This window comes from Ruditapes philippinarum, unplaced genomic scaffold (genome assembly GCF_026571515.1).
Source record: "Ruditapes philippinarum isolate M1 unplaced genomic scaffold, ASM2657151v2 ctg4434_1_1_1_1, whole genome shotgun sequence".
NCBI classification, from domain to species: Eukaryota; Metazoa; Mollusca; class Bivalvia; order Venerida; family Veneridae; genus Ruditapes; species Ruditapes philippinarum.
In genome coordinates this window covers 35,314-50,724 of record NW_026861474.1, presented here as the reverse complement: position 1 = coordinate 50,724, position 15,411 = coordinate 35,314, and the positions used below count along the sequence as shown (strand labels likewise).

At 32.4% G+C, this 15,411-nt stretch overlaps 1 protein-coding gene across 1 annotated transcript; it reads left to right on the top strand.

Moving 5' to 3' along the window:
• Positions 1-2,780, top strand: LOC132715733 (uncharacterized). Its single transcript, XM_060698794.1, has 3 exons — positions 1-851; positions 1,264-2,090; positions 2,694-2,780. Exons 1-3 carry the CDS (start codon positions 674-676, stop codon positions 2,778-2,780), a joined length of 1,092 nt encoding a protein of 363 aa, XP_060554777.1. The 5' UTR covers positions 1-673.
• Positions 2,781-15,411: the final 12,631 nt, after the last annotated feature.

Below are 15,411 nucleotides of genomic sequence, written 5' to 3'. Positions count from 1 at the left end.
TACAAAATAATGCTTCCAAACAAACATCTATGCAATTTTCCTCTAAAGGGAATAGAATTCTAATAATAAACAAATAAATAACGCTATTTTTTCAAATTGACCGGCAGCATGAGGTTTATGACCAAGTTCAATATAACTAGGTCTGTATCTCTAGGTTTTTTTCCATTAAATCTTTTTGGGATTTCTCTACCTTTATTTTTCATTCCTTTATTAGTATTTAAATAAAACACTGCACTCATTAAGTATTTGAAAATCATTATCAAACTAGATCACAATTCGGACAATTTTAGTATTTAAAATATGGCGAAAATACCAACTTATTAGTAATAAACCAATTAATAAATATTGCTATTTGTTAATATTGGTCATGAGGCCCATGAACAGGTTCCTTATAAATAAGTCTGTATTTCTGTATTTTTCAATATGATCGTTTTGCTCTTTTTCTACGATTTCCTTTATCATCAGATTCCAACATTTTATTTTATTGATCATTGTGATACTATTTATTGCTAACTGCATAGGTGAACATCCCTGCTATAAATGATTCTTGAACACATGCCGACAAAAAAATCCAAAAACATCTTCTTCACATTTTAGAGCAAAAATGTTTTAATATGCTTTTTAGTAATAAAATGAAAAATGTCTCTGCAACTATTTTAGGTCTTCTATAGATATGCTTCAACGATTTCTTATTATTCTCGCCTGCTTGAGTGAGGGACAATGCCTATCTCAATTTATTCCTCCGATTTATAAGCGCCTACCAGATTTCATTCCTGAATTTTGTCCAGGTGTAAACATCTGCTTGAATAATACATCCATCAAAGCGGCTGCAAAACATTCCTGTTGTGAAAGTAAGTTAATACGACTGAATGTTAATTTGTTGATGGGCTTGGTATGGTATTGAAAGTTTTCATATCTAAACATTGATCGACAATAGATGTATAATTACTAACATGTATACTGAAATGACAAATGTGATTGATGAGTTTTTTTACCTAAGCACTATCTGCACAGGACAGATTTTCCTATATCTTAATCCTTAGAAACATGAATTAACAATATTAAAATTCTGATATACATTAGTTACAAATATTTTGCCTTTCATGCGTGTAATTTTGATATTATAAATTTATTGGAGATGTGGCTGTGGCGGAAAACACGACATGAAACTAAATCAAATGAAACACACGCAAGCAAAAGCAAGCGTACACATTAAACAAAAGTACGTTCCTTACTAACAGTTATGTTTCTGATATTTAACAGGATGTTCTTGTCATTCTGACTGCGCAACGAATGGTGGCTGCTGTTTTACTGAATTATTGCAATCAAATCCCAGTGATAAAAGAAGTGCCTTCCAAATAGAGCGTTCCTGTCTGTACCCTGTGCTTCCACGACCAAAAGAGGATGAAAGACATCTTTATCAGCCCTTTTTAATGATATCTTCTTCTATCAATAAAGAAAATATAAGTAGTTCAAATGAAATATTAAATAAGTCTTGTGGGGATACACAAGTAGCTCCCTGGGGTAGCTTGTATCCCGTCTATTCGGCAAAATCTAAACAAATATATAAAAATATTCAGTGTGCAAAAGCATATAAAATCACTGACGGCATACCCTGGAATGCTATCATAAACTGCTTTGAAGATGAAGTTAACAATGCAATAATTGGTCTTGAAATAAATAAGATTCCTGAAAATTGCGAAATTAGTTTTTATTACTCTGGCAATATTGATGACTTAAAAATATCAAAATGCTATTCATCTCTCATTGATACATGCCCCGAGTCTTTGGAATTTCAGACGCCAGAAGGAACAAATCTTTCTAAGAGTGAAATTGTATCATTATGCACAAGTGGACTTATGTCGCCATTTCAGGATAGGAAAATGTATGCCAATGTTTTTTGTTTTATCTGTAATGGTGAATACTTCAGTAAATCTTTGGTTTGCCGTAAAATATCTGATGGTGGCTTCAAGGGTGTAAAATCAAAAGGATTCACTGCTTTGATTGACAGTGATTTAATAGATACACTGAATGATAACCACAACGTTAAAGAAGTAAGCTTACCAAAGGCATGTTCTCTTAACGATAACGTAAGTCTATTTTATTCAAATAATTGTTTAAAATTAATTTGTTAAATGACTCTTTTATTTGCTTCAAATGAAAAGTCAAAAGAAGCTTTAATCAACTTTAAAGCCAGTTATGTTTGTGATTAAATTTATTTCATTTTTTATGTTAAAATCGTTCGTATTGCAACATTTCATTTCTTAGGATGTATACATGTATGGTCTAATTTCAAAACAGAAATTAAAACTCTGTGTCGCAGTGTAATTAGCCTGACGTTAGTTTTTCAATTTTGCTCTTCACATATCTGGCACGAAATGCTTTGTGACAAATATCTTACCTATTAACATTGTTATTTCACACAGCAGGACTTAATTAAATATGTTTTATTCTGTAGGTATATTTAAAGTGATAAAATGGTCCTAAGGCAGTGTCAATTTAGACCCAATGAGCATAGTTTATATAACTTTGTACGAGACCAAAGGGGATGCTAAAAGTAAAAAATTAAAATTTGCCTAGTAGTTTGAGACACGATTTTGAGAGAATTTCAAAACAAAAGTTTTAGTAAACTAAATGACCTCCTGGGCGTGGCCATTTAGACCTCATGATTACTAATTAATTTATTCTTTTAGAGGTATACTAGGCAAAACTACATGCAGAATACAAAAGCGTTTTGTGTTGCAGTTTCACAGAAGGAAGATTTTAATGTATTTTCTTAAATAAACCTTTATAAACTAAGTGATCCAAAGGGGAGCCAATTTTTACTCAATATGCATAATTCCGTAGAGAACCACAAAGTAACCCTACATGCAAATTATCTAAGCTGTGAGCATTATTGATTTTTTTGAGAAGATGAGAAGATTTTAAGTCTATTTTAATTTCCTCTAGCATACTTTTGCATCAGATTAGATAAAACCATTGCTATCAATTTTGTAGAAGACCACTTAATATTCATATGAAGTTTTGTAAAAATTCATCAAGTGGTTTAGGAAGAAATGCTGTTTAAAAAATTGAACTGTGGGTAAAGACGATCGACAAAATACGTTTGGACAAATTGCCATCATAAAATCCACTTACAACTACTTAGAGAAGATTAAAACTATAGCTTTCTCTAGAAAATATCGAATCTGCAGAAGGGGTTCACCAAATGCACCAAATACAAAGATATTTTAAATGTCCCGGACAAAAAAAATTATTTCCCACAAACGAGACAGCTGAAAAAGTTGCCCCGTACTTCACTTCAGTGTTGTTATATTTTTCTGGTCCTTCGGGATCATTGATGCCAGCACTATTAAGTGTTGATAATTGAGTACCGCTTGTGTCTGCAATTCCAATGTTATTTTGTTGTGATAAATGCTTCCGAGGGATCACTTTGTTTCCAGATTTTTATACTTCACAACAGCAGGTGTCAAGTGCTGTGTGGCAGCTGTAAAAAGTTGCCAGTGTTGTTATTTTTTTTTGATCCCTCGGGATCATTGATGCCAGCACTATTAAGTGTTGAGAATTGAGTACCGCTCAAGCCGAGTCTGCAATTCTTATGTAATTTTGTTGTGATTAATGTTTCCGGGATCACTTTGTTTCCAAATTTGTTTATGAACTATCCGGTTAAATAAAGTAGCAAACGACGTAAAGTAACCAAACGACAGTATTAACGTGAACGACGATAGACAAAACGCGCACGACATAATAAATATTGAAAGCAGTAAATAAACAATCCGTTAAATACATTTATTATCTAAAAATTGTTTTCATTGAATTCATTCTATAATTATTTATAATAGAAGTGTCCTTATTTCAGAAACACACATGTCGGCAAGTGTGGTGTCCATCAGGGCAGCTACGAAATATAGAAGGAAGATGTGTGTATCCAAACAAATTGTGGTACAATCAATATTATGTCGTCTACGTCAATTTGACTGCAGAGAAACCAATAAATGTTACTGGTGTATTTGAATTTCCCTTTGATGCGGTATCATTTGTTTCTCCTTGGGGACAATTTCTGGTCGGTTTTACATATATTTTATAAAGAAACGGATATCAAGCTTATCTCAGATAATTTTGTTTTCGTTGTTGTTACTTATCGGCAAAGAGTAATACCAGGAAGCATGATTCAGTATATTGAAAAGACTGTTAATCAACCATGGTCACTGAATCTTAACAATGAGACTATTGTTCTGAAATCGTCAAATTTTACAACATCTACTTTATTGTATAAAAGTTTTCATAGCACCAATATGATTGTTTTTGACAACATTACATATATTTCTTACAGACCAAAGTATAATTTAAAGTACAATAATTTATCATTTTATTTGCCGACCCCACACATCATTACAAAAATGTATGTCTGCGACCAAGTTGAATTAAACCACTCAGAATTTACTCTAAGTCAGGATGAGTCCACCCTTTACTGTTACTTAACACAACGTTTCCTTTATGACGGGGAATTCATCATCATGAAGAGAAACACTTTTGACAATTTTCGTGTAAGAATTTGTATCGAAGACTCTGGACTGAAAAGCATGAATATAAAGAGAAACAGCGGCACCATTCTTGATGTAATTGACAAGTTCAGTTCTGCATTAATAGTGATTGTATATGTTCTTTATATCAATGAACAATTATAAATATGTTTCCCGATACGTGTGTGGAAATATACAATAAGGAATGACAAAAGAAAGTATATGTTTACGTTCACGGACCTTTTGAAGATGTAGATGTTCTATATTCCAACCAAAGCAGATGTCTTGAGATTATCTATAATTCTTGATTTATTTTTCGAAAATTATCAATTTAAAGATTTTCTTGTTGACCCTTATACATATTTGTATATTTGTTTATTATAACTCTTAACTTTGTATATTTGTTATTCGTATTTGTTTTGTAGTGTTTTTTCAGAAATGATCAATTATTGTATTTGCTTCCCGACCTGTTTGCATTTGTATATTCTTGGGGTATGAAACTCTTAACAGTTCGTTGTTTTTTGTTGTTCTTTGGTAGTTTGTAAAAAAAATAATGTTTTCAAAAAAGACTTGCCGACCTACCAAGTATATTTGTATATTTTGATTTTCGTGTAACACTTACTTTTCTATTGATGTTTTCTGGTGGATTTTCAGAAGGATACATTTTTAACAATTACTTGACGACCGATACAATTTTAAGATTTTCTTTCCGATTTTTACGGATTTGTATATTTTTAATAAATTCAAACATAAATACGTAGCTTGTTTTTCACATGATTTTGTTAATTGCAATAAAACACCGTTTAATTTGTAAATGTCATTAAACACCGTTCTAGTTCATTATACTTATTTTATTCATTATTGAGTTTTATGAAATGTCTTCTGCGGATGGGGTACCCTGTTAAAGCCCCGTTTTAGGGTATTTTGAAAATATGATTGGTAAAGTCCAGGCGATGAACCGGAAGACATTGCCAAACTTTTTTTATTGAAGTATGTTGCTGTAAAAAACGGCGACAAAAAACAAACAAAAAAACACAAAAAAACAACACACGCCAGATATACTTCCATCAATTAAATCTACCTTGAATGCACTGTCCTCATTAGAAGGTTTTTTATGATATCGTTTATGGAAATCAAAAATTAAAATAATTGGGATTAGTAAGGGAACTTGTCAATGTGTTTAACATATAATCATTTGCCACGCAAAAGGCATGTCATACAAAGGTTTTCGTCTAAAAAGCTAGATTTAACAACAATGTCAATTCGTTTAAATTCCATCGTTACAATTTTCTAAAGAGAAAAAAACCGGACCTTTCTCATAATTGTTATATTAGTAATAACACTGAAAGGACTTTCTGTTGCTATGCAATAGACATAATATAAATGCCGTCTAGGAATATGTGTTCTGATTGCTGCTTGAATTGGTTAGTTTTCTAGAATCATTCAATTTCTCGATATATACCATGAATCCGAATAAGAAACGATTGCGAGCAATTAAAACTAATATATGGCGGTGTAATATTTTTATTGGTATATCGCACTAATTGGGAGATAAACTGTTTTAACAAGAATTTATTGTGATGTTTTCACATGATCGCTAAATATGTGTTAATTGTGTACAGAATCATCATTAACAGAATATACTGTGCTGGGTTTAAAGGAAATACAAATAAAAAGATTTAATACAAAGTTCTTGGAAATGATGATATAAAAACACTAACAAGATTGTGATTTACAGGAACCTTTAGGTTTTTTAAAGACATAAACAATATGTTTAAAGGAATCGTCACAAACTGAGATCATTAATGAAGTTTAACAATGTTTTTTTTTGGGGGGAATTGTTCGTTTAATTATTTGATAATTTTGTACATTTTTGTTTTTTTTTTGTTTGCGTTCAGTGCAATGTTTACAACAATTTTGTTTAACAGTATCAAGTTAAGAGCAACAATAGCAGAATCAACAAAAACAGAAAACCATTACAGCACAATTACTTTTGTCCATATATGTCAAAAGATATTTAAAAACATGTTGTGTGATTTTAAAAAAGGTGTTTTATTTACTACATTACTTTATAATGAAAAATCTCATAAAAGCGTCAAAGTTATTGGCAGAAAATGACGATTGGATGATCAATTGATTGATAATAGTATTGCCTTGACTGTCAAATGATGATTTTATTTCATGCACTACTCTGTTGTACAATCACAAAAATATATCTTTTAGCATATATCATAATCAAACGAGCACGCCAATGCTCTTTCCACGTTCTCCACAATCAATTACAATATCTAGTGTAATGTATAACTATATCTCTATGGTTGAATATCAGGCCCCGTGTTCACTAAGATCAGGATCATGATCAAATGATCCTTTTTTATTTCCATTGTTTTATGAAACTAAAACTGATTGTATTTTACTAGAATTGAATGATATATAACCATAATGTAAAATATTGCTGATATGCAAAGATCCTATTTTAGGAAGAAACTGGCGAATATCGAAAGAAAAAATACAAAAATAATTGGATCAAAATGAGGATCAATTTTAGGATCAAGATCAATATTGGGTTCAACTGTAAAATGCTTAAATCTTTTAAAATAAAAATTAATTAATTCTAAAATTTTATTGACATGATATTTCAATAAAGTCAATTTTATCATGTTGATATTAGATATTTAATCCTTCACGATAAACAATGGATAATATTTGAGTTTTTTAAATTTGACCCTGATCCTTAAATGTTAGTGGACACGGGTCAAGGTGTTCAAGGATAAATTATAACAATGATATATATCCGAGGTTTTTTCTTATTATTTTCGCGTCCCAATTTGTACAAGTATGTTGTACAAATATCACAAGATGACTTTTAATGGAGAGATCGATTAATGCGGTTTTCCTTTTTCTATAAATCGAACGCATGGATTGATCAGTATAGCCAAAAATTATACAATTATTCAATACAGACCACATGTTCTGATTGGACAAGGTATGACAAATTGACTTCTTTATTGTACATGGACAGAACTTGTGGTGATAGTGTGATGACAACGTACCTGTGCTTGACAATCAGTCAGTGAGTTTCGGTGGTTTATTGTTTTGTGTAGAATAGTAAAAGAACACACTTATTGTCTGCATCGATTTAACTGATTTAATTAAATTTTGGTCATTTTTAGTGTAATTAGATACTTTCACAAACTAAACACAACGCACTCACATATGAGCACCACTCCGTGAGCCAACCTTTCATACAGTTGTCTTCTGACTATATATAAATGTAAATCAGTGCTGGGGTGTGTGAAAAAAACGCGCTTGAGAGAGCTCGACCTTACAGGAATTTATCTCATGTACAATTAGCCATAACAAAAATGAACGCTACGTACTTAAAATTAATTATAAAAATATATAGTAGATTGCATTAGTTAAGATGATCTTCTTCACTGCAATATAAGGCTTAACGGCACAAAGATTTACTTGAAGGAAAATAAGAGCAATTACTCCACGTTCAGTAGTCGCTATTCGGACCTGCGAGTTGTTTTCATTTATATAAAGCCTTAAGAAATTTCGTAAAAAATAACGCAACGTTTTCTCGTGTCAACAGTCGAAAAACCATCCGACGTGGCTTGGTCATTTTTTTTGCACAGGCGATTTGTTCTTTCTCTATATAAATTTCGGAAAAATCATCAATTTTACGAGCCTACCGTTCAAAAGCCATTTGACCAATTCCAATGAAAATTTATTTTTGTACAACTTGAGAGGGTATTCTTAAAACATCAAATGGCCTAAAGCCCTTAACCAAGTAATACGTCCAGGAGACATCCGCATGGCTTGGTAATTTTTGCACCGGCGATTTGTTCTTTTTCTATGTAAATTTCAGGAAAAAAATCATATTCATGAGCCCACCATTCAAAAACCGTATGATCTATTCCGTTACAAATTTGATTTTGTACAACTTGAGAGAGTCTTCTTTGCACATGAAAAAGCTTAAAGCCCTTACCCAAGGAACATGTCCTGGAAATTTCCGCATGGCTTGGTCATTTTTTGCACCGGTGATTTGTTCATCTTCTCTATGTAAATTTCGGGAAAAGCATCATATTCACGAGCCTAACATTCAAAATCCATTTGATCAATTCCGTTGCATATTCAATTTTGTACAACTTGAGAGGGTCTTCTTTGCACACGAAAAGGCTTAAAGCCCTAACCCAAGGAACATGTCCAGGAAATTTCCGCATGGCTTGTTCATTTTTTTGCACCGGCTATTTGTTTTTTGTCTATGTACATTTCGGGAAAAACATCATATTCACGAGCCTTCTATTTAAAATCCATTTTATCAATTCCGTTGCAAATTTGCTTTTGTACAACTCGAAAGGGTCTTTTTGCACACGAAAAGACTAAAAGCCCTAACCAAAGGGATATGTCCAGGAGATTTCCGCATGGCTTGGTCGTTTTTATGTTAATTTTGAGGAAAACATCATATTAACGAGCCTTCCATTCAAAAACCATTTAAACAATTCCGTTGCAAATTTGATTTTGTACAATTTGACAGGATCTTCTTTGCACATGAGAAGGCTTAAAGCCCTAACCAAAGGAACATGTCCAGGAAATTTCCGCAAAACTTTGTCATTTTCAGGCGATTTGTTCTTTTTGTATATAAAGTGTATTAATTTACGAGAAATAAAATCAACATTATTTTGAGCTAACCGTTCATACAGTGGTCTTCTGATAAATTCAGTTGCAAATTTGATTTTGTACAACTTAAGAGGGTCTTCCTTGCACATCAAAAGGCCTAAAGCCCTAACCCAAGTAATATATGCATGAGATTTCCGCATGCTTGGTTATTTTTGCACCGGCGATTTGTTCTTTCTCTTTGTAAATTTCGGGAAATACCCCATATTGACGAGCATAACATTCAAAAACCATTTGATCAATTCCGTTGCAAATTTGCTTTTGTACAACTTGGGAGGATGTTCTTTGCAAACGAAAAGGCTTAAATCCCTAACTAAAGGAACATGTCCAGGAGATTCCCGCATGGCTTGGTCATTTTTATGTAAATTTCGGGAAAAACATCATATTCACGAGTCTACCATTCAAAAACCATTTTTTCAATTCCGTTGCAAATTTGATTTTGTACAACGTGGGAGGGTCTTCTTTGCACACAAAAAGGCTTAAATCCTTAACAAAAGGAACATGTCAAGGAAATTTCCGCATGGCTTGGTCATTTTTATGTAAATTTCGGGAAAAAACATCATATTCACGAGCCTACCATTTAAAAACCATATGATCAATTCCGTTGCAAATTTGATTTTGTACAACACGAGAGGGTCTTCTTTGCACATGAAAACGCTTAAAGCCCTAACCCAAGGAACATGTCCAGGAGATTTCCGCATGGCTTGGTCATTTTCCGGCGATTTGCTCTTTCTGTATATGAAGTGTATAAATTTTCGAGAAAATAATCATTATTTTGAACCAACCGTTCATACAGTAGTCTTCTGACTTCATATAAATGTAAATCAGTGCTGATGTGTGTGTGTGACAAAAACGTGCTTTAGAGAGCTCGACCTTGCAAAAATTTATCTCATGTACAGTTAGCCATTTCAAAATGAACGCTACGTACCAATATCGTTGCAAATTCGGGTTTGTACATTTTTTGAGCGTCTTCTTTGAACATTATAAGACCTAAAGCCCTAACTTAAATAATATGTCCAGGAGATTTCCGCGTGGCTTGGTCATTTTTTAAACCGACGATTTGTTCTTTCTTTATGTAAATTTCGGGAAAAACATCATATTTTCGAGCCCACCATTCAAAAAGCATTTGATCAATTCCGTTGCAAATTCGATTTTGTACAACTTGAGAGGGTCTTCTTTGCACATGAAAATGCTTAAAGCCTTATCCCAAGGTTCATGTCCAGGAATTTTTCGCATGCCTTGGTCATTTTTTTTTCACCGGCGATTTGTTCTTTCTCTATATAAATTTCGGGAAAAATATCATATTCACGAGCCCACCATTCAAAACTTATTTGATCAATTCCGTTGCAAATTTGATTTTGTACAACTTGAGTAGGTCTTTTTTGCCCGTGAAAAGGTTTTAAGCCCTAACCAAAGGAACATGTCCAGGAGATTTCCGCATGGCTTGGTCATTTTTATGTAAATTTCGGAAAAAACATCATATTCACGAGCCTACCATTCAAAAACCATTTGATAAATTCCGTTGCAAATTTGATTTTGTACAACTTGAGAGGGTCATATTATTTTCCGACCCGACACATCATTACAAAAATGTATGTCTGCGACCAAGTTGAATTAAACCACTCTGAATTTACTCTAAGTGAGGATGAGTCTACACTTTACTGTTACTTAACACAGCGTTTCCTTTATGACGGGGAATTCATCATCACGAAGAAAAACACTTTTGACAAATTCAGTACAAGAATTTGCATCGAAGACTCGGGACTGAAAAACAAGAATATAAAGAGAAACAGCGGCACCATTCTTGATGTCATTGACAAGTTCAGTTCTGCATTAATATTGATTGTGTATGTTCTTTATATCAATGACCAATTATAAATATGTTTCTTACGTGGAAAAATACAATAAGGAATGACAAAACATTCTATGTACATGTACACAGACCTTGAGAAGATGTAGATGTTCTATATTCCAACCGTAACAGCTGTCTGTAGATTATCTTTAATTCTTGATTTTTATTCAGGACATTTCCAGAAATTATCAATTTAAGGATTTACTTGTTGACCCTTACAGCTATTGTATATTTGTTTATTGTAACTCTTAATTTAGTAATTGTTTTGTAGTGTATTTTCAGAAATTATCAATATTTGCTTGCCGATCTGTTTGCATTTGTATATATTTGAGGTATGTAACATTAAACTGTTTGTTGTGGTTTTCCCTAGGATTTTCAGAAAGATCATTTTTGTAGCAATTACCTGCCGAACTTAACGTATATTTGTATATTTCTATTGTATAAAACAATAAACACATAAGTTAAATCGCGTTTCGATGCACTTTAAGAAATTATCAATTTTCAGATTTTCTTTCCGACCTTTATACGTACTTGTATATTTTTAATTATTTCAAACATATACAAGGGGTTTTCAAATATGAAAGCAACTAGGCCAATAATTTGCTTTCAGCCACGTTTTGCACAAACTATGTACATGTATCACATAAATGGTTGTTTTAACTCTCTATTGATACAATACATGTATAAATGAGTTCGTTCAGTCTAGCTTTGACAATAGTTCGATTAACGCTATCTTCTCGTGTATATTAAAGCTAAAATGGTTTTGAAAAGGTCTCCTTTCACTGATCGAATACGGTCCTGTATCAATATTATCATCTGTCACACGGCTGTGTAAGAAATTTAAAAGTTGTGTGGATCCAGTAAAAGATGTACCTCAAGCATGCCTTCTGAAAACTGCATCTTCGCCAAAAATGGTTTGAAAAGTAAAGGATTTGATTGCTATTGATACAAGATTTACAACAAGGTATATAATAGCTAATTGCGTTTGTATCTCTGTAGTAGCCGCTCATACAATTCTCAGACGTGATTGAAAAAAGAGAAGGATGCATGCCAGATGGAAACCCCATCTCCTTACAAAAGAGCTAAAACTTGCGCGGGTAAAAATCTTCAAACAATTGTTCAAACAGTTCTCTTATTACAACAATCGATGTCTCGAAAGCAATCATCATCACTGGCGATTAGACGTTGGTTCACTTTTAGGAGTCCAAGCTTTATGAGCCCAAGCGAAAGATATATAACTAAATCTGGGGAACAAAAGGAAGTCAAAGACTTTGCATAGCCATGTATGTAATTTTCTTTACCAATCAAGGTCCTGCTATTCAAATTGCCGTAGCAAATGGTAAATTTGTAAATACAAAGTTTTTACAAATGCAAGGTCCTTTATAGATTTAAGAAATATTTCAAAACCCGTCTCCGTGGTGTCAGATTGTTGAATATACAAAGCGGCCTTGTAACAGAATATCTGAAACAGGAAAAGGTTGTCGAGCTTCCTCATCCTCCTTATTCGCCAGATCTTGCGCCTTGTGACTTTTCCTATTTCCGAGGCTCAAAAAAAACACCTTGCTTAAAAAATCATCAAACGCGAAAGAATCTTGGTTCAGCTTTTTACCCCATGTCTGAACAGTATGGCTCGAAAAGATTATGAAAACGTGTTTAAAAATTGGATTGAAATACTAGAACTGTTTATTACAAGGTGGTGAATATTTTAAAAGATTGAGATAATTATTTTGGCACTGTCTGTTAAGCAATTACGTTCATATTTGAACACCCCACAACAAAGCTTGTATTAAACATTAATTTTCGAATTGCATTTAAACACTGTTTACTTCTTAAATGGCATTTAAACACCGATATGGTTCATTAAACTTGATTTAAAGAATATTGAAAACATTTTTATTCAGGGTTTTCTGCGAATGGCGTCCCCTGTTGAATCCCCGTTTTACTTTATTTTGACCTACATTGTGCAATGAATTCGACTGGTAAAGGCCAGGCAATGAACGGGTAGACATGATCAAACCTTGTAAATTGTAGTATGTTGCCGCCCAGAACGGCGAGAAAAGGGAATTAACTTTTGCAGCGGAAACAGGGTCCATACATGTGATGATTCTATCGGTTACCATTTGTAGGTATATTTACATTTGATATATCAATAGAATTAATGTTTATTTGTCATTGGTAGATAGATTTGCAGACACACTAGTATTAGCTATGGTAGTATTGGTAAGTCTTGATTGTGACGTCATTCAAAATGGCGCTTCTAATCTTATTTTCATTATCGTGAGAATCTTAAAGGCGAGAGTTCAACATAGTGTTTTACTAATTTTTGTATTTGAACAAACTTAAGTAAATTTATTTTCATAATTTAAGCATTAATTTATCGATAATTGTCTTAGTGTTACCCTTAAAAAGTCCGGTATCACACAGATGTAAGTGTTGCTTACCGTTATGCAGGTAATTTGAAACCAGAAGTGGCGTACATATATGCCTATGTACATAGTTGATAGTTCATTATAACGATATTAAGCTGTGTTTCTCGTAATATGATTTGAATTTACGTACATATTGTGCACGCACTATATGAAAATTTGTTTATGGCGATCCATTTGTAGTTCACCATTATATGTTGGAACAACAGCCACCGACAAAATCACCGTACCTCCAAAAACGACGATGAACTCAACATTTACTAGCCCTTGTATGGTGTTCAACTTCTTAAATGAATCAATTTACCGAAAAATAAACACTACTTCCATTTTTATTATCCAACATAAAAATATCACTTTACTCCAACATGAATATATATTTTCAAACAATAGACTTTATCCAACATACCACATTTTTAGAAGTGTCAATGCTCTCTTTTTAGTCATAATTACGTACATGTATATAAGTCCTGGTACTCCCGGTTGGCCTTAAATTGTTTCAGACGAACTGGACATTGGTTACCTTAATGAATAAACATTAGACTAGATCTGAAATATTATCATTTTGATTGGATGATTACCTTAAATTTCATGATCGTATGACAGTCATTATGAAATAAAGTTGGGCGGGAGTGTGGTCAGTGCAGTTCTTATTTTCTAATAACCAATGAAAAAATATAACAAAATATCATTCTGATAATAACTTGATTGGATTGCAACATAACTGACTGGAAGGTCTTATTGTCCCCTAAAAGTATGTTGAGACCACTTGGTCGCGTTCCGTTGGAGCATTTAAATATCATTTAAATATCAAAAGAAAATCTTGATTTTTACGTAATCTTCTTTTAGAAACAAAACCTTGTACTATACGCTAAATGGCACAAAACAATGGACATTTTGATGTTTGATCAAGAAATATTTACACGTAAGTATAACTGACATGAAGGTCAACGAAATCTATTTCAAACAGAAAAACAAGCCCATTCTTACCCATAGACCTTAAATTGATTACATTTGGCTGAAAAAATATTGTACATTTACAAAAAAAAAAAAATAAAAAACTGCTTTACAAAGAAACAAATTTATTTCTGGATAAAATGTATTTATCAAAATAACAAATACGATTAAAACTGGCCCAAACTAAGGAGTATATCTAGGATTAAGATTAGCTGGTTGGTGGTACCATTGGTAATACTGATTTTATATTGCAAATACCACAATTGTTTGATAAAGCCTTTTTGGATAAATTGTTAACCACTTATACCAAAGGTAATTGAATGGTACTAGTAGTAATTCAGTATTGGACCTATTGGGTATACTTGAACACACCCGTAATCATTTATATACAAACATGATAATTTAAAATCTATATATGCGTGCGTGTTTTATCAAGGTCAGAATTTCAGTTTTGTTTTAACTGATAACAACTATACCCAATGAAACTCACCTTTGTTTGAGCAAATGATTGCATACATTGTGTTCACTTTGAGAAATATCAACAGAAAACACAATCAAATAAATCGTATACTTAATATTCAGAGTATACTAAAATTTAAGTATTATAAATCAAAATAATGTATTCACCTTTGTGTAACGCGCTGTTACAACAACAAAGCAAGTGAAAAAAATCCAAATTGTAAAGCAGAATAAACACTCCTTGAATTTAAATAAATGAAATATATGAAATCTGTATAATAATAAGTTGATGTTTTTGTTGTTGTCGTGGTGGTTTTGTTTTGGTTTGGGCTTTTCTTTGAACAAAATCGTCAAAACCACGTATTCAATAATTACACCGATTGATATGTTTATGTAATATTAGTTAATAATCTACATGTATATGACCTTTATATGACCCGAAAAATAACTCAATTTATTGAATACGAATTATTTTTAATACATATACGTATTAGATAAAAAAAACTTAGGTTAA

Coding starts and splice junctions, on each gene's coding strand:
- LOC132715733 (XM_060698794.1), top strand. CDS start 674: ATGCTTCAACGATTTCTTATTATTCTCGCCTGCTTGAGTGAGGGACAA. Junction 852..1,263: donor AAAACATTCCTGTTGTGAAA/GTAAGTTAATAC, acceptor GATATTTAACAG/GATGTTCTTGTCATTCTGAC. Junction 2,091..2,693: donor CATGTTCTCTTAACGATAAC/GTAAGTCTATTT, acceptor TTATTCTTTTAG/AGGTATACTAGGCAAAACTA.